Source organism: Mucor velutinosus (genome assembly GCF_035048745.1).
Source record: "Mucor velutinosus strain NIH1002 chromosome Unknown tig00000165, whole genome shotgun sequence".
Classification (NCBI taxonomy): domain Eukaryota; kingdom Fungi; phylum Mucoromycota; class Mucoromycetes; order Mucorales; family Mucoraceae; genus Mucor; species Mucor velutinosus.
In genome coordinates, this window is record NW_027041913.1 from 296,989 (window position 1) to 316,341 (window position 19,353).

Consider the following 19,353-nt stretch of genomic DNA (forward strand, 5'->3'; position numbering starts at 1 on the left):
TACACTCTAGACATTGCTCATAAAGACCAGCAGTACCTGCTTACTTTACAAAAAAAAAAAAAAACGATAAAAAGGCATGAAATAATAAAAAAAGGGGGTCGAGTTTATTGAAATTACAAAAAGATGTGTATGATGGTGGAAATAGAGCAAAATGGGTGATGATACAAATATATTTACAAGAAGAATCTTTTACGACTTGTTTCCATGTCAGGCTTAAACACCCATTCATACTCGCCATCACGCTTGTACACTCCTTTCTGTAGCCAACGAAGCTTCAATGTGAATTTTGGGCCTAATTCCTGTAATCCCACCTTTTCAGTATCTCTAAACACATAACGATGGCGACGCACAAAGATGAAATCACGCTGATTGTGGAAGGTAATCACTTGTCTGCCTTGGAATTCCGGTACCTGAGGCAAGAGAGCTTGGAACATACGGCCAATTGTATGACCCAATCTGGTGTTGAAGTTGTTCAAGATCAATTCAGGGTTGTGAGCAGTGACACGGCCATGACCCTATCAGCACCATTAGCACAAAAGATAAGAAAAGATCAATATCCACTTACAGAAATGGCTTTGGCAGGTGTGAAACTGGTAAGCTTGAAATAAGCGGATGGACCTTCAGGTAAATGTATTAAAGTAATGGCATCTGCATGTTGCAATTAGAAACCATTTCTCCTTATCACTATCCCAGACCAATACTTACTGGGCACTTTGCGATCCTCATTGACAATGATCAGATCAGTAAATTCCTTCTCATTGGCAATCTTTATCACTTGTCTCAATTCATGCTTGGCGCCACGCTTAGCGAACTGTGCTTCGGGGAACATAGACACCAACTCTGCACAGAAATCGTAACAATTGGGCGAGGGGTTTTTGCTGGATGTAATGAGCACCTTGGGTGATTTTCCACTGAAATAACTGGCTAACTCATCCATGGCTTCGTCCTGAGCTACCTCATCGTCCTGATCTACCATGGTCTCATCTGCTTCTCTGGTATTATCCAATGTGTTGGGGACATTCTCTTCTAAACGTTTCTAGCCCCACCTATCAGACACTATGGCCATCCACTGCTGCAAATCAAAGAGCTTACCTTTTTTAATTCGGGATTCTTCTCTTCTGCTTTAGCGAGCTGCTTTCTCTTGATCGATTTTGCCTTTTGCTTTTCTAGCCTTTGCTTTTGATAAAGGTTTTCTCTCTTGTGTTTGTTTTTCAGCTCGGAAGGGCGTGATACTGGTTCTCCCATGTTGAATGTACTGTATTTGTATGTTTAGAGGAGGAAGCAAGTGTCAGAAAACATTTTTTCATTGAGTGTTGGAGCAAATCTTTGGGAAAAAGGGTCACGAAGCAGTCCATCAGCCATAGCACTGATGGAATGCTGATAATTCAGATGAAACTCGACATTTTGACTAGTTCTCGACTAAAGGAGGGACAATTTGAGCATTTATTACTGCTGTGAAATTTCTATTCATCTTGTAAAGCATCATTGCTATATGTTTGATGCTGGAATTCGTTTGAGACAGCCACAAAAAGTGGAAATCCGGTTTACAGATTGAAGATTTTGTCTCTATAAAATCAATTTATGTCAGCATGCTTATCAGGTGTATCTACGTCAATCTCATACTTATATAAATGCAGGTTTTCAGAGGTTAAAAGGACTAATCACTTGTTGAGTACAGACATCGCTCGATAACAAGACTGAAGATGCTTACCTAGATCCCGTTTTGTGAGTCTTTGCTTAGTAATAGGGCACACATTCTTTGCTGATTCACCTTGCCAGTTACTCAAGCAGCGCAACCAAGTATCATATCTTTGGTGTTCGATTTAGCATTCACAAGTGCAAAGCAGTAAGACGTAAACACATACCCCATAATATGACCATATTTTGAAATGGCTGGCTTCTCTACCTGATCCAATGTGATGGGATCGATGAATCCAGGAAGAAGGCACTCAGATTCATTTGCGGATGCCACATCTTGCGTGGCAGCAGGGTCGTTTGACTCATGGCACTCTTTGGTAGACAAACATCTTGTTTGTTTGTATTTCTCGCTTTGCACTTTGTCGGCACGAGTTCTATAGTAGTTGCGAGGCACGAAGTTGCCAGAAGCATCGTTATCGTAACTCTCAATCTCGCTATCACTGCTCGAGTCATTGCTCATGGTCAGTCGATGACGACGACGAGCTCTTTTCGCAGTGCCTTTGCAATTGGATGTCTTTCTTTTGGTGGATTTGTTTAGCTTGTCGTCCGAAAGAGCTGTGTTTGATAGTACTGCATGGCTCTCACTAGTGTAATTTTGATTGAGGCTTTTGTTGTGTGTTCTCAATCGCTTCTCAGTTGTTCCATCTTCCAGTTTCTTTTCAAATGTGTATAGTGGTTTTCCATTCGGTGCAATCACATAATTGGCGTCTTGCAACTGCTTCGTTTCAATCAGAAATCGATAGTAGTTGGAGCACTATCAAATAGCGTGGGTTTTCATGTGGAGATTGTGAGTGCGTATAGATTGTACCTGATATCCGACTCTGCCTGGAATACCTTTTGAGAATAGCCCCCATTGTCCTTCTGTGCCCATTACTTTAAGTCGATCAATGAATAGTTTCTTTTCATCCTGTCACTAACGGTTATTTAACTCTGCTGCCATGCTCACCGCATATTCATTGTACGTTACCTCTGTCCAGGGGCCTCTCTTCTGCTCTTCGCCTGGTTCATTGAATCGGTAATAGTAGCTGTTTGGGTTCTTTTCAATCATTTTAAACGATCTAATTCGAGCTTCGGACCATCCCTCAAATGCCATCTTTGATTTAGGGTTGGTGATTTGCTTCAATGCTGCATCCAATCCAAGTTTCGTACGGGGTTGTCTGTCCTCCATCACCTTAATACTAAGCTTATCCGTAAAAGAAACTGCTCAATGTTACCTCTTTTTTGTACATGCTTGCTTTGATGCTTTTTGGACTGGAATTTGCCCTGGTTTGTTCAGTGGGACGTAGGATGTTTCCTCTTTGTTGTACCTCAGGGCAATATCCTTTCGAAGCTGAGCCAAGGTGCCAGGCTCTGATAGCCGACAGATTGCCTTTTCCTAATTTAATGCAAGCCTAATATCAGAAAGTATGTAAGTCTATGGTTACTAATAAACCCAACCTCGTTATTTTCGCATTTTTTCAAAATGTCACTAATTTCCTCATCACTGAGGTAGTCAAACACCTCTCGAATGGCGCTGTATATTCTGATCTTTTCTCTCAATTCATGATTCGCAAATTGACGCTGTTGAAGGGTGATCCGTTCATTGATCTGAGCGTGCTCTTGATCAGTGATTCTTTCCTTATAAAAGTTTTTAGTATTAGGGCTGCTAGTTGGTCAAGGAGGTTAATAATTTTATAAAATTTAAGGGATGGAAAAGAAGGGATATTAACCTTTGTTTATAGCTATTGCTGTCGAACAAAGCCATCGTCGAATGCGTGATGTCGTCTTGGTGTTGCTGAACGCTTAGCTTAGGCAAAGGTGTTCTCAGTTGTTGCTGGGTAAAGGATGAGTACACTCTGGCACAGTTAGCGTAATGGAAACTCACCAGAAATGAGGCATTGATTTGAACACTAATTGGAACAGGTAATGCTTTCCATGACAGAAGTGGCCTCGTGCCCCTGTCACTTATATCATTATTTTTATTAGCTAAAACAATGATGAGTAGGGGCTTTCAATTCAAACTAATGGACCAAACCTAGTTTCAGTGCATGTATCTCATCTTGACACTCCTCTGCAAAGAATGCGCTTTTATTTAGGCCATATTGAGTCATTTTTTCCCTTTTGCTTATCAAAAGACGAAAAAGCGAGATGCGCATACACCCGCTTAGTTTGTAACTTGTGTACACGCCACTTTTGGCGTTCTACTTTTTACAGTAACTGAGCGCGTACACACACACACATTCAGGAGTTGTTGATAATAAAGGGACCGCCGCTTATAAAGATGCCTCTGTACAGGTGGGGAATGCAATAAATGTCAAAATGGGATATATAGTACTCCACATGCTCTTGAGTTGATTCTACTTTCATCATCTTCCTTTCGTTTTACATATACCATTCATTCATTCAATCTCACTATGTTTTCTCATATTCAACATGCGCAGGACGCACACAACCCACAGCCATTCCTTCACCCACACGACCCAAATGTCGAAAAAGAATACGAAACGCTCATTCAAGCATGGAAGAATCAACTGATAGAAAAAACACCCGCCTCACCTAGTTATGAATACATTCGATTTGCCTGGATGAGACTCATGGACCACTATCTCGATCAACAGTGGCTCGACTCAAAGCAAATGCTGCAATGTGCCCAAGCATGGAGTGCCCGTGATTCAATCGGCATTACTGAAGCCGTTCATACAATGAATATCCTCAGCCTCAAGTCCATGCAAAGATCATTGGATGCACGTCAAGAGCTGCTCCAGGCATTGGGAGACCCTGATTTCATGGCAGGATTTGGTGTTACTCCAATTGATACCACATTGGACCCTCTGGCTGGCATAGAGGCACAAGACGAGGACGATGATGATGAAGAAGACCGTCAAGTGCACGCTCCTTTACTTGTCACGCATAACAACACACCCATCGAAGAATCCTCTAATACCTTTCCTGGGGAGGAAGATGAAGCCATTATGACAGATGACATCAAGCCAGAACAGACAGACAGCGAAGAGGGCTTGAGTGAACCGGACCAACAGGCATGTAAGCAACAAGGCTTTCGGTTGACTTCATCTACCTCTACGCCCAACATTTCCATCAGATCAAGTCAAGACGACTTTTCGTTCAACAAAAGCGGGTTCAACCGAAAATACGAGAGCTACTACCAGCAATTGGACCAAGCATCTTGTTGGAGAGAGATGGAAATGAAACATGAGGAGGTCAGTGTCATGTCGGACGATCAAAGCATCTACAGCGATCATAGTGATATCAATGAGCATGTTAATGGAAACGGCTTTCAATGGAAGAGCTGGTTTGTGGATGAACAGTCTGACCACCAGCAGCAACAACAGCCATTGCTAGCACCTGACGAACCCATTATATTTGAGCAAGAGTTTGCTGATGAAAAGGTGGAGACGGACGCATGTTTAGCAGAGTTATACAACCCACAGCCCAAAAAAAACCAACCGTTTCTTATGGTCAGAAGTGAATCAAGTATCTCAGCATTCAGACCCATCAGCAACAATCTAGCGCCTCGATGCCAGCAATTGATGAAAAGATCCTCGTCATCCATTACCATTGAAAAGGCAGAACCACAGCATCAGCCACTGCAACTGCCTGCTGCTGCTACCATTACAAAGAGCAGATCCTTTCCCACGAAAGCGTCCTTGTCTGCCTCTTTCAAAGCCGTTCCTTCATCGTCATCTGCCTCCTCCCCGCCTTCAATGCCGACAAATTCCACCTCCATCAAAGAACGTAATTTCATGATTCGTTCCATTGTAGGCAAAAAAGTATCTTTGTCCAAGCTGTTTGGCAGCAGGAAATCCTCGTCCTCGTCCTCTACCTCCTCTCATCATTAATCTTACTACTAATAGCTTAATCTACTATCTCCTTTAATCAATAAAGTATCATACTATCGAAATGAAACATGTAGTCATGGAACGCTAATGCTTGGTTTTTGAATCAGCAAACTTGAGCCTCAGCTTAATTTGCTTTTTTTTTCTTCCTTTTTACATTTTTTTTTTTTTTTTTTTTTTTTGGCAACTAAACATGTCGACATTTACAAATAGGTTGATCAACAAGAAGAGTCCTTATCTTTTGGTAGTTTGAGATCTACTCATATGTCAAATGCGAGTTGTTAATCCATTTTTTCTGCATTTTTATAGCAACACGGTAATATAAATTATGATTTTTTTTTTGTAGTCTTAAACACTAAGCATCTTGATCTCCTTCAATAGCTCATAACCCCGTAAGTACATTAGAATCTGGTCAATGCTGCTGAACTCAATAGAAAACGGTAGGTCGATTGGTATCCTTGGGGCGAAGAAGCTTTCAACAAGGCCAAACAGGAAAACAAGCCCATCTTTTTAAGCGTGGGTTACAGTACTTGCCAGTAAGTGAATTATGTAACCAGCCGAAAATGGTATTAAAGTGCCTCCTTCTCAGTTGGTGTCATGTCATGGAACATGAATCTTTTGAAAACGAAAGCATTGCAGCTGTTATGAACCAGAAGTTTGTGAACATCAAAGGTAATTTGACTGAAAGATGATAGCAGAGAGTGTATCCATTCTAATTGGCTTACAGTGGATAGGTCAGTGTATAGCACGAATGGACATTTAAATTTAACTGCTTATATGACATCAAAAACAGAGAAGAGAATCCTGGCGTGGATAAATTATACATGGCGTATGTACAGCTCACATCAGGTCAAGGCGGTTGGCCCATGTCTGTCTTTTTAACGCCTGATTTGAACCCTTTCTTTGGTGCTTCCTACTTCCCTCCCCAAGATCAATACGGTAAACCCGGATTTAAAACTCTATTAAACCGTATTGCACAACTGTGGGAAACAAATCCACAAAAGGTAAAAGCAAGTGGAGAAAATATGACACAACAATTGCGATCTTATATCCAGGTAGAGTACTTTTTGTGTGATGGATAGATGCACCCCCCTATTGACATGACATGACATGACATGACATAGGCGAAACCTGCCGAATTGGCATCAGCATTAGATCCGGTTGCAGTTGCCGCAGAGGCCTACCATCATTTTGAGAATTCTTTCGATCCTGTCTATGGTGGATTTGGTCCTGCACCAAAATTTCCTACACCCGTGCAGCTGCAGTTCTTGATAGACTATTACATGTACAACAGGCAGAAAAAGACCGCGGACGCACAAAAGGCACTTGAGATGGCATTATTCACACTAAAGAAGATTGCTGCTGGTGGCATTCATGATCATGTTGGCAGTGGATTTCATCGCTATAGCACCGACAAGAAATGGCATGTGCCTCACTTTGAGAAAATGCTGTACGATCAGGCGCAGTTGCTCTCGCTTTATTCATCAGCTTATCAAATCACTGGCGAGTCTGTGTTTGCAGAGGTAACAAGAGACATCATTTTGTATGTGTCGAGGGATTTGCACCACGCACAAGGTGGCTTCTATTCAGCTGAAGATGCCGATTCACTGCCACACGACAAATCAACGAAGAAACTGGAAGGCGCTTTCTGTGTTTGGGAGATTTCCGAGCTGCAAGACATTCTGGGCTTGGTCAACTCGTACGTTGTGGGCGTGCATTATGGTTGCAAAGAGGAAGGAAATGTGGACCCAGCGCAAGATCCTCAAAATGAATTGAAGCACAAGAATGTCCTGTCAGAGTCTCAGTCGATAGAAGAAACTGCTAAAGCTGCTGGAATGACACCAACGGAAGTCCTTGAGATTTTGAATCTTGCAAAGATCAAACTATGGGAATACCGTGCCAAAGTTCGTCCTCGACCTCATCGAGATGAAAAGGTTAGATAAAGTCGATGCACCTTAAACAATGAGCTCACCCATAGACTTAGATTTTGACCTCTTGGAACGGCCTGATGATCACTGGCTTAGTACATGCTTACGATGCCACTCAGGACGAGGATATCATTAAATTAGCAGTAGAAGCGGCTGAATTTATTTACCGCGAACTGTATGATTCTTCAACACATACTCTACTGAGAAGCTACTGCAACGGTCCTTCTGATATACAAGGTTTTATCGATGACTATTGCAATCTGATCCAAGCTCTTTTAGATTTATACGAGGTGACTTTCGATGAACGATGGATTGAATGGGCATTTGCACTGCAAGAAAAGCAAAATGAACTGTTTTACGATGCTGAGCAAGGAGGCTACTTCAATGTTACTGTCACTGACACATCCATCTTGGTTAGAATGAAAGAAGGTAACATGGTAGAACTTTGTTATCTATTTGCAGACACTCAATCGATTGTTACTAGAACAAGATGGCGCTGAGCCTTCAGCGTAAGCTTGATTTGGAAGAGTAGTACGAGTGTATGTCTAACCTCTTTTATGAATGCTTTCAGGAACGCTGTCTCTTTGAGAAATCTAGTTCGTCTTTCATCTCTTTTAGAGGAGCCTGGCTACTTTAACAAGGCACAGGAAACAGTGCGTGAATTTAGATTGTCTTTGAGCAAATTTCCATTTGCTATACCTGCATTGGTCGCTTCGTTCATGTTGGTTTCCAATGGACAGAAAGAGGCAAGTATCTGAAAAGCATAGAGTGCAATTGAAAGCTAATAGAACGGCTCCCTACTAGATTGTTTTAGCAGGTAGACTCACAGATCCTACCATGTCTACATTTAAAAAGATTGTCTCTCGTGTGTTTATGCCAAACAAACTGGTGGCTTTGGCCAAACCAGAGGGCTTCATCGCATCCAAAAACTCTGTCATCAGGCAAATTGCAGAGCAATCTCAAAGCGCTGTGAATGAGCCAGCAGCATACATTTGCGAGAATTTTGCTTGTGGTTTGCCTATATACGATGCTGAGCAGCTCAAATCAGCATTAGCATAATTTCTCCCGTTCCGAATAAACCAAATATCATATATATATTTATATAATTCCCATAATTTTATTGAATCGAGGGAAACAGCTTCTTACATTCAGAAAACTTATTGGGCAGACAAGATATCAGAGTCACCGGCATCAGTGATGGAGAGAACACTGGTACGGAAGAGCTTACCACAGGCGGTACCGAGATCAATGTTGTTACCGTTGTAGTGGTGGACACCAGTCTTGGACAACATGGCGTAGTATTCGATCTCGGACTTACGGAGAGGAGGACAGTTACCAGCAATGATGATCAACTTGGCTATTCAATGATGTATAAGCATAACATGTTTAAAGGGGGACGATCTCTGCCAAATTGAATAAGACAAAAGCCAAATGTATGCAAAAAGAAAAAAAAAAGGCTCCTGTCCCCCCACGCAAAATAACAAACAGAGATCGCTTTCGTATGGTTGTCCTGCACTTACCCTTTCCTTGACGAACAGTCTTCAAAGTGGTCTTGTAACCGAGAGTATACTTACCAGACTTGGTAACAAGTTGGAGACGAGAGTTGATGGACTCGGCGTTCTTCTTGGACTTGACAGTAGGGGCCATTTTGAACTAGTTGCTAATGTCAATGTCACGAATTCAATTGATCCGTAAAGCTTCCCACTTACAGAAATCGAAATATAGACGAAAGAGAAGGTTTAATATAATCAAAAGTCAACTAATGTTTAAAGCTAGAAAAAATTTCGTACATGTTTCCTAAGCCACTAGAGGAGAAATGTCAATTTCCAGTTTGATGGCTCTCAAATCTGAGACCCAATGCTATAAACATTGCAAATTGATGCAATGTGCCCCTGTCTTTTGTCTAATCATTCTTTCATTCGACATTCAATAGAAAAATGAACAAGCTCAGTGCCTTCCGCAACATTCCTCGCACCTTGACAAGAGGTTATGCTACTGAAGTAAAGCCCAATATTAAATTGTTAAAGGAGCTTCGTAAGGAAACCGAGGTTTCCATGACCAAGGCAAAGGAGGCCCTTGTCAAGACCAACAACGACTATGCAAAGGCATTGGCTTGGCTATCCGAAGATGCTCAAGCCTCTGGTGCCAAAAAGGCACAAAAAGTTGCTGGTAGAACAGCTAGTGAAGGTTTGATCACCACTGCATCCGTTGAAGTCCCTGTTGTCAATGGCATCAAAAGCAAGAGCACTATCATTGAGGTAAAGTTACTTTTGTATGCTAGATTAAAGAAGCCACGCATACTTACTCTAGATTTCAGTTGAATTGCGAAACTGATTTCGTCTCTAGAAATGATGTTTTCAAGAATCTCGCCTCCAGAATTGCTGCAACATCCTTATTAATGCATGATGGACCTGTTACTGGAAATGCCCGTGCGATTGAATCTATCCCTGTTGACACTCTTCTCAATGCACCACTCATGCCTCATCCTACCGACAATACAACCAACAACCTTGGAAAGACAGTTCAAGAAACCATTGTGGAGACCATCGGTAAGCTTGGTGAGAACATTTCTTTGCGTCGTGCTGCTATTGTAGCTCAAGGCGCCTCTGCTTGTTACATTCATGGCGGAGATGCTTCAAGTGGCAAGATGGGTGGTATTGCTGTTCTCCAACCCAAGAAGGTCAAGTTAATAGAACTTGACGAAACCGCTGCTGCAACATTAGCAAAGACTGCACGTCAGATTGCTCGCCAAGTCGTTGGCTTCAATCCTACCTATCTTAACTCTGAGGATGTACCAGAAGCTGAACGTCAATCACAATCTAATCTGGAAGAGTTTGAAGAAGCACACGTTTTGAACAAGCAAAAGTATCTCTTGAAGCCAGAGCTAACTATCGCTGAATATGTGCAACAAACTGCTGATGCTGAGGTTGTTGATTTCATTCGCTGGCAAGTGGGCGAAGGTATTGAGAAGAAGGAATCTGATTTCGCTGATGAGGTTCTTAGCGCTGCTCGTGGTGGTAATTAAAACCTGATCTTTTGGATCTGATATAGAAAAAGCATTATATTATTGACATTATTATGGTTCGCCTCATTCAAATTGTACAAATAAACAGAATTAATAGAACTGGTATTTGGATTGGTTCAAGTAAATCCTTGCGTCTTCAAGTGATCCAGCAATCACCGCGACAATCGTTTTTGGTGTTTTTGGAGCAAACGCCTAGCATTGAACGACCATAACTTAACAATTAGAGAAGCTAGAACAAATTAGTTACTTGCAATAGAATCCCCTGCATTTTGGCTCTCATTTGGTGCTATTTTTGTATCTTTAGCATGTCTAGGCGTTGCTCGCTCCGATTTTGAAAAACAACTTTTCAAAAGAGCCAGGCATTATGTCTGGCAATATCTGATGTGTAAGTGAAAATGCAGAAACAGTAAACAAAAAACAGAAATGCGGTATCAAGAGAATCCTTGAAGACCAAAACATCATCTAGGACTATTTTCGGCTCACCTTGAGCATGTTACGTACAGTTTCTTTATAGTTTCTCTGGTTTTCTTCTTGTCGCGCGCTTCAAAATTTGGTCACAAAACGCTGTATACAGCTCTGCTGTTGCATGATTTCAAACAAGAACCAAATTACACTAATTACAGGCTGCCTGCAATACTGCGTACCCCAAGTCAAGTATTCTGCAGCAAATTTTTGAATCATACAAGCCTAGTTCTCTTGGTATTAAATAGCAGTTGCGATGGTGGTTATCATAATGATGCTGGCCTATGCTTTGCTAAATATGCTGTTATTGCTGCTGACTGCAAATTCTGAAAGGTACATCATTATTTGCTCATAAATGCATCTTATTAACACTAGGGTGAATGAGCAACTACTTTAGAATGTCATGTTGTGAACAAAAACTCGAGCTTTTATTCATGACATTTGATATAAGAAAGAGAATTGCATTTCGAGTAACACAGGTACAGATTTAATCTTTAATACCCTATACATTTGACATTTAGTGGAGGTCTGTGCCAAGGAAAACAAATTTTAGCTTACTCTGGCCATCTTGACAGCGCCCCAAAGCCCACCGACAAGACCTGTGCCTAGAACAAGAAATGTGCCATATACAAAGAGCTTATCTCGGGGCCCTCTAAGGAAGAGCAATTTATTGGAAGGTTGCTGATGTATCTGTTAGCCAACAAGTTATAGAGAATTGGTTCTGATTACTTACTTGGAAGTATCTTTGTTGCTCGAGGACACGATTTGGTCTGTTTACAAGTGACATTTTGTAAATATTTATATTAAACTGGAAAAGAGAAGAGGACAATAGGTGTCAAGCCCTTGCATTATGTACCTATTGAGTGTCAAAAAAGTGGAGAGATGTTTTGACAGCATTAGAAAGGCGGTTGAATGATGTCCGAACCGGATGCACGTCGACCCACTTTAGCTTTCAGTATCACCCTAGGTTTGGCAAGCAGAGAGAACTGGGTGGTCGTCAAGTAAAGTTGATGTGAAGATCGTTGTTGTAATACCTCCTCCTCTTTAACGTCAATAATGCCTGCAAACTCAGGTTCGTACATGGATGCCAAACACTGATAGGAAACGAATGGATGAGGACAATGGATGGATAGATGTAGATGATTAATCGCCAATATGGGTTGGGTTTAGATTGATGATAGTATATTACACATACAACTTACTATTCAAAGTGAAATATCTACAGTATTAAAAATGGATGAATACCACCTAACCACAACCATTACCCCTGTCCATTCGTTTTCTACATGTATCAAGTCAACAAAACCAACTAAACATATACATAGCTCCCAAGGCTAAGGCTCAAGCCGCCAAGAAGGCCGCCCTCAAGGGTGTCAACGGTAAGGCTGTTCGCAAGATCCGTACCTCTACCCACTTCCATATCCCCAAGACTTTGGTTTTGAGCCGTGCTCCCAAGTACGCTCGCAAGTCTGTTGCTCATGCTCCCCGTATGGATCAATACCGTGTCATTCGTCAACCTCTCAACACCGAGACTGCCATGAAGAAGATTGAGGAACACAACACCTTGACCTTCCTCGTTGACGTCAAGGCCAACAAGAACCAAATCAAGGATGCCGTCAAGCGTCTCTATGATGTTGAGGCTGCCAAGATCAACACCCTCATCAGGTAAGCGGTTTTTGCGTGTGGTTGTTGAAAGTGAGGAGGGAAATGTTGATTCATATCTGTTTCTTTATAGACCCGATGGTTATAAGAAGGCTTTCGTCCGCCTCACCGCCGATGTCGACGCTCTTGATGTTGCTAACAAGATTGGCTTCATCTAATCTTTTGACAGCTTTCTCGTTGATATTCTTAGTTTTACAAAGAATAAAGTTTTGAAGGGGTAGTATGGTTCATATTTTACACTGTAATTATCTTTTCGCATTTGTTACAACCATAAAGCATATACGCATCACAAAACCAGGAATACAAGTGGAATTCATCCATTGGTGATTTTATACTGTTCATTGCCTTATTATATACCCAGGTAGTATCTAGGGTAGGACCAGACTGAAATGATTATGGTTCAATTAATGTATTGTTTGCAATCATTGCGGTGGTCTCCTAAGCCGGTGGTACAGCATTGTATTGCTGGAGACCTCATAAAATGCGGATTATGTTAAGACACGCCATCATCAGTGGTTACAGCTATCAAGGCTGGTAATTTAGGTAGCATGTACAATTCTGGATAGAAGACCAATTCGCCATTTCATACTTGGATAAGCGATTTGTAGCATTTAAGCCTGCGTATTAGTTATAACATTGAGTAACAATAGCAAGAAAAAGATATATAATACATCTCAATTGGCAATCCCATTGATATTAACATCACAGGCATCAAGTATCTGCGCAAGAGAGGGATATTGGTTAGCAAAACAAAATCAATTCAAACGTCGTTCGACATTTACTCCAGATTGAACAGATTATGCCTTTTTGCGACTTGATTGAACTATTTTATGAGATTCGACTATGTAAGTTGTGATGATTACCTCATGCTCCTTTAAGCTTTCTTGAGGTACTTTTCAAGGAGCATCCTGTGATGCCAATTATAAGATATGTTTTGAATAAACATATTGAGCTACTCTTAAAAATAGGAAATTAGGTTTTGGATCAAAATGTTGAAATTTTACATATCAAGGTCGCACAAACAAAGCTTCAGAGGCTACGTTGGATCGATAGAAACATTTTGATTTATGATATGCCATAGTAAAAGTCTTCGTTATTATCAAGGTGAAAGATGCGATCGTTTTATTTTTTGATAAAACCATGAGGGGTACCTCATGCTTTTTGGTCGAAATTTGACCTCGTTTTTTTGATCCCCAAAAAGTTGAGCAAAGGTGTCAGAAAGTAACTGCCAGATGAGAGCAATTGTTTGATTCTATTCTGACAATCTAAAACGGCCTTGAACGCGATAAAATGCAGCTCAAATGTACTCAAATTTTGCTGTATTTGGCGCACTCTTGACTAAAAAGGGGCAATACCAATATGCTGCTGGCCCGCATTTGAAGTAGCTACGTGCGTATGAATGTAGAGCATCACATAGGAATCAAATCCACAGATAATATGAAGGGGTTTCATGTGTAAGTAGAGGGTCAACATGAAAGCAGTAGTATTTTGATAAGATACGCAAGAGAAATCAGTAGTACGAGCTGCCGCTGCACAGATTGGTTCTCACCGAAGCGAAGCGAAGGTAGAGAGCTATCCGAAGCATAAACACTCGTATGTCATAGTAGAAATTTTCATCTTTGCGGTCAAAAACGCTACTTTAATACGCTCAGATTTTGCAGTGTTTTGCATATTAGTGCGTAGTAGGAGGTATCATTAGTAGGATATGTGCTTGTATGCTAGTTATTCTCATTAAGATAGACATGTGGCACTGCAAAAAAAGTTGTCTGACCCACGGCTATAGATAGTTTACAAAGATTCTTTATGTTGAGTGAAAGTATTGCTAGACAGACCCTGAAAGTCAATATACCATTGTCAAATTTTAAAAAGAGATAGGTCAAAGAGCAGCAATACATACTTATTTCACTTGTATTGTAAGCAAACGCTTTATAAACTTTTGATTACTATTGTTCTTTTGGTGCTAGTCAGTTTGAATCTAGTAACTCTGATCGACTAGGATGCTACTGTCGACATATCAAGTAAGCAAAAACTTGATTAACACTCGTGTTGCTCACCAAAGATGAGGCCACCATCCATGCTTGGTAGAAACTAGACACTAGATAGCTAGAGAGTTCTTTAATGCCAGGCATACAGATCTATTTCTTGACAGGTCCTTTGTCTTCATTCACCTACATTAGTGGTGGCTTTTATTTCATTTTGTATGCACTACCACTCTGAAATTAGCAATTTAAACTTATTGAAGTTTCACAAGAAATCAATAAATTTATATTCCCCTTATTTTCGTTTTGGGCCCATTCTTTCTTTTTTTTTTTTCCCCCTTTTTATTATCTTTTGACAAAAAATCAGAATGACCACATTATACGATCCCCCTGCTGCTACTCACAATCACCACAGCAACGACACTTATTATACATCAGAGTCAGAGCAAGAGGAAGACTACGAGATTACAGAATTTGACCTGGATGTTGTGGACGACGCCCTGCTCAATCCAACAAGCTCAGAGTACATGGACCATTTTGGATTCAAAATTCAAGTGAGAACCGATGACGAGTCTTCTAGTGATGATGATTCTGATTTCGATGCATCAGATAACGAACAACCACCCCAGCCGCTCACAAAACCTCACCCTTCTTCGTCTACAACAACGGCTACAGCAACAAGCGATGATGACTCGATCGATACCAATCTCACCACACCACATCCACACACGCACAATCCTCCTGACAATCAAAAGTGGCTGTCTGACGACACTACAGGTCTAGGCAAGTCTAACTATCAGATCTCGCCTATGCCAACAGATGCCACCAGCAGCAACATTGATCGCAACATGGCGGATGATAATAACGCAACATTGGGCAATCGAGTGCCTATTTTGAAATCTCCACCTACCCCCAAAGCTGACTCCTTACGAAACAAAAGCATACAGGACGATGCAGCTCCATCAGACGCTAGTCGATCCTCCAGAGATACCCAACGTAGTAGCACTAGTCGCCACAGTATTCTCTCTACGTTTAATAACCCCTTCAAAGCAAGACCATCTTCAATTACATCCATTCAGTCTCCGGCGATACTACCCAGACCCTCACAATCATTCCAGCAAAGACAAAGCAAGCGATACTCTGAAGCTGTGCCTCTAGGTATGATGGGGACGCCCAGATCACCTGCCAGCAACCACCGACATTTCGACAAGTTGGTGTCCAAGTTTAGACGCTTTTCTCATAATGACCACAAGTATGATTCCGAAAAGCACATTATTCTCAAACAAGAAGCGCTGGCGGAACTGAACCACTATAGAGAAAAGGGCGGCATCGAGAATAATAGCATTGATTGGGGTAACTATTACATACTACTGTGTCTGTTCATTGTTACCTGACTAGACATGCCAAATACTAGACTTTTGGGAGCTGGTGATTGACAATTTTGGGGGAGTTATCGACACACAGATGGATGACATGAGACAGCATCTGTCAAAAGGTGGCATTCCATCTCCTATCCGAGGTTTGCTTTGGCAAATCATCTCCAAATCTCGGGACAGTTTTGACATGGAAATCGAGTACAAGGAGATATTGAAGAAATCAGTCAGTCCATTTGAGAAGCAAATCCAGAGAGACTTGACCAGAACATTCCCCAATCACCCCTACTTTATGCAAGAGTCAGGCAGACAAGCGCTCTTTAATGTGGCAAAAGCATACAGCATATTTGATCAAGAAGTGGGGTACTGTCAAGGCCTGGCATTTATCATTGGGTGTCTTTTGCTGCATGTGAGTACTTTTGTATATATCGTATAGCAACAAACACTGACAGTCATTCCTAGATGTCTGAGGAATCCGCATTTTGCGTGCTCATCAAACTCATGGGAAAATACGGTCTGAGAGGACATTTCACACCTCGCATGGAAGTGTTGCATCAGCACATGTATCAGTTTGACAATGTCTTCCAGCAAAAGTTGCCTGTGATCCATCGCCACATGGAAAATGAAGGTGTCACGCCATCCATGTATGCGTCTCAGTGGTTCATCACGCTGTTTGCCTACCGATGTCCTATCGAATTAGCGTTTAGAGTCATTGATCTGCTGCTAGTGGAAGGAACACACATCCTGGTACAGATTGCGCTGGCCATCATTATCCGCAATCAAGAGAAAATCCTCAAGCTCAAGTTTGAATCCTTGGTGGAGTTTCTGTGCAATGGCGTGTTTGCCGTGTTTGATGGCGATGGCAATGGATTTGTGGAAGACACATACCGCGTGGATCTACCCGCAAGATTCATGGCACGGCTTGCTCAGCAGTACACTGGTGAAGAAGCGAGAGAATCAAAGTCGATATCACAAGAGGACAATTTGAGACGCATCAACGGTCAATTGTCAGAGCACATTCGCGCGGTCGAGGGTTCACTGCAGGCGCTTCGTGTAGAGAATCAAGACATCACCAAGCAAATCATTGACAGCAAGATGACAGTGGCTCGCACTGAAGACGAGAAGCAGCAGATCCGCCATGAACTGGCTCAAGTCAAGGCAGAGTTTGAGCAATACAAAAAAGAGATGAGCTTGTCGTATCAAAAACAAATGAACGAGCTTGCATCAGAGAATAAGAAGCTGGCAGAACGAAATCTCTCGCTGGCCAACCAACTGACCGACACAGAGTCGATGCTCATCAACATGAAAATGTCATTTGCAGAAAGAGAAACTGAATTTGAAGCCCTGAAACGACAGCTGAAAGATGCTAAAAAGCTGTAGTCTTAGTCACTGCTGATGGTGATGAATTGTTGGATTCGCGACAACCGCGTTTTTCGTGATTCCAAACACATTTAAAATAAAATTTCTCTCTTTTTCACATTTGCATCTTATATTTATCAACCATGCTCAAACACAAAGGCAAGGGAATCAATCGATTTGCGGCTGCTGCCAATGCTGCAAAAACTGGAAGATCTGTCTATGCTGATGATGGTGCCAACTACAACCTACAAGCTGAATATCCCTATCGAGTCAACTTTTACTTGCGTCCACCACCCTCAGAAATCACCATTGAAGAGTTCGAGACGTTTGCCCTGGATCGTCTTCAAGGTAATACATGTACTAGTGCATAGAAACTAAGCATCAACTCACTCCATTTCTTGACAGTGCTGAGGGCTATTGAAACTGCCACTGTGCGCAACAGAGACATCAAGACTGAAATTGCAAAACCGATTGACGAGTACTTGCCTCTCAAATCCAACATGTCAAAATCCGATACACTTTACGAGGAGAGACGCAAAGATCACATCAGTCATTTTGTTTTGCGAATGGCTTACTGCAGAAGGTTTTTCCATATAGTGCTGTTATTAGGCGAATGACTAAATGCGTTGTTTTGTAGCGATGATCTGCGTGATTGGTTTGTAAAGCAGGAGACAGCATTGTTCAAATATAGATTCGAGCAAGAATCACTGGAGGAAAAGAAGAACTTTTTAAGGCACCTGAACCTGAATTGGAAGATTGTAAGTGTACATCAGACAAGAGGAGAGCAGACACTGAGACATCCATATAGCTTTCAAACGAAGAAAAGGAAGAGATCCGAGAGGAATTGGAGATTTGCTCAAGACCTCGACAAACAGCAACCGCGCAAGCTGTGCAAGACTATGTGAATTCAGAGACCTTTTTCGAGGTATGTGCACCAGCTACAGCATCTCACTAGCAGATGGAGTAACACGCCTCGCAGGTTGATTTTTTCAAAGTGCCCTCAATGGTAGCAAGCCGATCCGTTTATGTGAGAAGAGGAAAGGCGTATGTTCCTATGGCCGATCAGATCAATCTTGTCATGGTAGAGTTCAAAAATCACTTGATCAGAGCATTGGAGGCAACGAGTAAATTGCTACCAAGAATGGAGGAAGATGACAGATTGAAGCCAATCTTGCTCAACGTTGAAAAGCAATACATTGGAAGAAGCTACGATGACATAGGTGATGCAACAGGGTCTATCACAGCAAAGGAAGTCGATTCAGTAAGGCTCGCTTTTGAAGTAGCAAGGATTGCGCCGATGCTGATTCTCTCAAATCTAGTTTATTCATCATCATGCACCCTTGTGTATGCGCAATTTGCACGATTCCTTACGAGCTGACAAACATCTCAAGCACGGAGGCAGACTTCAATATGGCCTATTCTTGAAGGGCATCGGACTGAGTGTGGAACAGGCTTTGATCTTTTGGAGACAGGCCTTTGCCAACATCACAGACGACAAATTCCAGAAAGAATATGCTTACAACATTCGATACAATTACGGCCTTGAAGGCAAACGAGTCAATTTTAAACCATACAGGTAAATTGCGCAGAGATTTAAAGGGCTTTGGGCCAAGAAGCTGATACTGTTATGCAATAGCTGCTCAAAGATCATCACAAGCAACCCTCCTTCGACTGGCGAAAACCATGGCTGTCCGTTCCGCCACTTTTCACCTGGCAATCTCGAAGCTAGATTACGTAGAGACAACATCAATGGAGCTCATGTGGACGAAATCTTGGATCTTGTTCGCAACAAACATTATCAATTGGCATGCACAAAGCACTTTGAAGTGACTCATCCTCAAAACAAGGAAAAAATTGACAATATCGAGCATCCAAATACATACTACGAACTGAGCAAACGTCTGGCAGAGAAGGATAAGACGTCTGAGGGAGAAGCATTAGCGGATGAATCCATGGAAATTGATGCTTAAGATGACCCCACTTGTAATTATATCTACTGAAATAAAACCAGCTTACTGCGTAATATATCAACGT

The 19,353-nt window shown here is 41.7% G+C and overlaps 9 protein-coding genes across 9 annotated transcripts; 6 read left to right on the forward strand and 3 right to left on the reverse strand.

The window, feature by feature from the left end:
• Positions 1-173: 173 nt before the first annotated feature.
• ERG8 (phosphomevalonate kinase) lies at positions 174-1,245 on the reverse strand (the record flags this gene model as incomplete). Its single annotated transcript, XM_064822392.1, has 4 exons — positions 174-515; positions 566-648; positions 706-1,036; positions 1,093-1,245. The coding sequence occupies 4 exons, from the start codon at positions 1,243-1,245 to the stop codon at positions 174-176; spliced, it is 909 nt and encodes a 302-aa protein (XP_064678992.1).
• Positions 1,246-1,544: 299 nt separating this feature from the next.
• On the reverse strand, positions 1,545-3,788 carry CTI6_2 (Histone deacetylase complex subunit; the record flags this gene model as incomplete). The annotated part of the gene is made up of 11 exons (XM_064822393.1): positions 1,545-1,566; positions 1,624-1,657; positions 1,712-1,809; positions 1,866-2,452; positions 2,507-2,605; positions 2,666-2,855; positions 2,913-3,073; positions 3,136-3,340; positions 3,408-3,511; positions 3,563-3,663; positions 3,713-3,788. 11 exons carry the CDS (start codon positions 3,786-3,788, stop codon positions 1,545-1,547), a joined length of 1,677 nt encoding a protein of 558 aa, XP_064678993.1.
• A 303-nt stretch (positions 3,789-4,091) lies between these two features.
• ATC70_003026 (uncharacterized protein) lies at positions 4,092-5,534 on the forward strand (the record flags this gene model as incomplete). Its single annotated transcript, XM_064822394.1, has 1 exon — positions 4,092-5,534. The coding sequence occupies one exon, from the start codon at positions 4,092-4,094 to the stop codon at positions 5,532-5,534; it is 1,443 nt and encodes a 480-aa protein (XP_064678994.1).
• A 190-nt stretch (positions 5,535-5,724) lies between these two features.
• Positions 5,725-8,518, forward strand: ATC70_003027 (uncharacterized protein; the record flags this gene model as incomplete). Its single annotated transcript, XM_064822395.1, has 12 exons — positions 5,725-5,775; positions 5,841-5,847; positions 5,913-5,923; positions 5,976-6,067; positions 6,121-6,203; positions 6,259-6,265; positions 6,325-6,586; positions 6,656-7,465; positions 7,516-7,888; positions 7,944-7,968; positions 8,031-8,205; positions 8,264-8,518. The coding sequence occupies 12 exons, from the start codon at positions 5,725-5,727 to the stop codon at positions 8,516-8,518; spliced, it is 2,151 nt and encodes a 716-aa protein (XP_064678995.1).
• A 98-nt stretch (positions 8,519-8,616) lies between these two features.
• ATC70_003028 (uncharacterized protein) lies at positions 8,617-9,106 on the reverse strand (the record flags this gene model as incomplete). Its single annotated transcript, XM_064822396.1, has 2 exons — positions 8,617-8,816; positions 8,980-9,106. The coding sequence occupies 2 exons, from the start codon at positions 9,104-9,106 to the stop codon at positions 8,617-8,619; spliced, it is 327 nt and encodes a 108-aa protein (XP_064678996.1).
• Positions 9,107-9,396: 290 nt separating this feature from the next.
• ATC70_003029 (uncharacterized protein) lies at positions 9,397-10,484 on the forward strand (the record flags this gene model as incomplete). Its single annotated transcript, XM_064822397.1, has 2 exons — positions 9,397-9,717; positions 9,777-10,484. The coding sequence occupies 2 exons, from the start codon at positions 9,397-9,399 to the stop codon at positions 10,482-10,484; spliced, it is 1,029 nt and encodes a 342-aa protein (XP_064678997.1).
• Positions 10,485-12,002: 1,518 nt separating this feature from the next.
• CCH1_1 (calcium channel protein) lies at positions 12,003-12,766 on the forward strand (the record flags this gene model as incomplete). The annotated part of the gene is made up of 3 exons (XM_064822398.1): positions 12,003-12,018; positions 12,272-12,611; positions 12,682-12,766. 3 exons carry the CDS (start codon positions 12,003-12,005, stop codon positions 12,764-12,766), a joined length of 441 nt encoding a protein of 146 aa, XP_064678998.1.
• Positions 12,767-14,955: 2,189 nt separating this feature from the next.
• CCH1_2 (calcium channel protein) lies at positions 14,956-17,340 on the forward strand (the record flags this gene model as incomplete). Its single annotated transcript, XM_064822399.1, has 3 exons — positions 14,956-15,940; positions 16,002-16,369; positions 16,423-17,340. 3 exons carry the CDS (start codon positions 14,956-14,958, stop codon positions 17,338-17,340), a joined length of 2,271 nt encoding a protein of 756 aa, XP_064678999.1.
• Positions 17,341-17,462: 122 nt separating this feature from the next.
• On the forward strand, positions 17,463-19,289 carry ATC70_003032 (uncharacterized protein; the record flags this gene model as incomplete). The annotated part of the gene is made up of 7 exons (XM_064822400.1): positions 17,463-17,667; positions 17,725-17,902; positions 17,957-18,077; positions 18,128-18,244; positions 18,299-18,580; positions 18,639-18,895; positions 18,956-19,289. 7 exons carry the CDS (start codon positions 17,463-17,465, stop codon positions 19,287-19,289), a joined length of 1,494 nt encoding a protein of 497 aa, XP_064679000.1.
• Between the last annotated feature and the right edge of the window lie 64 nt (positions 19,290-19,353).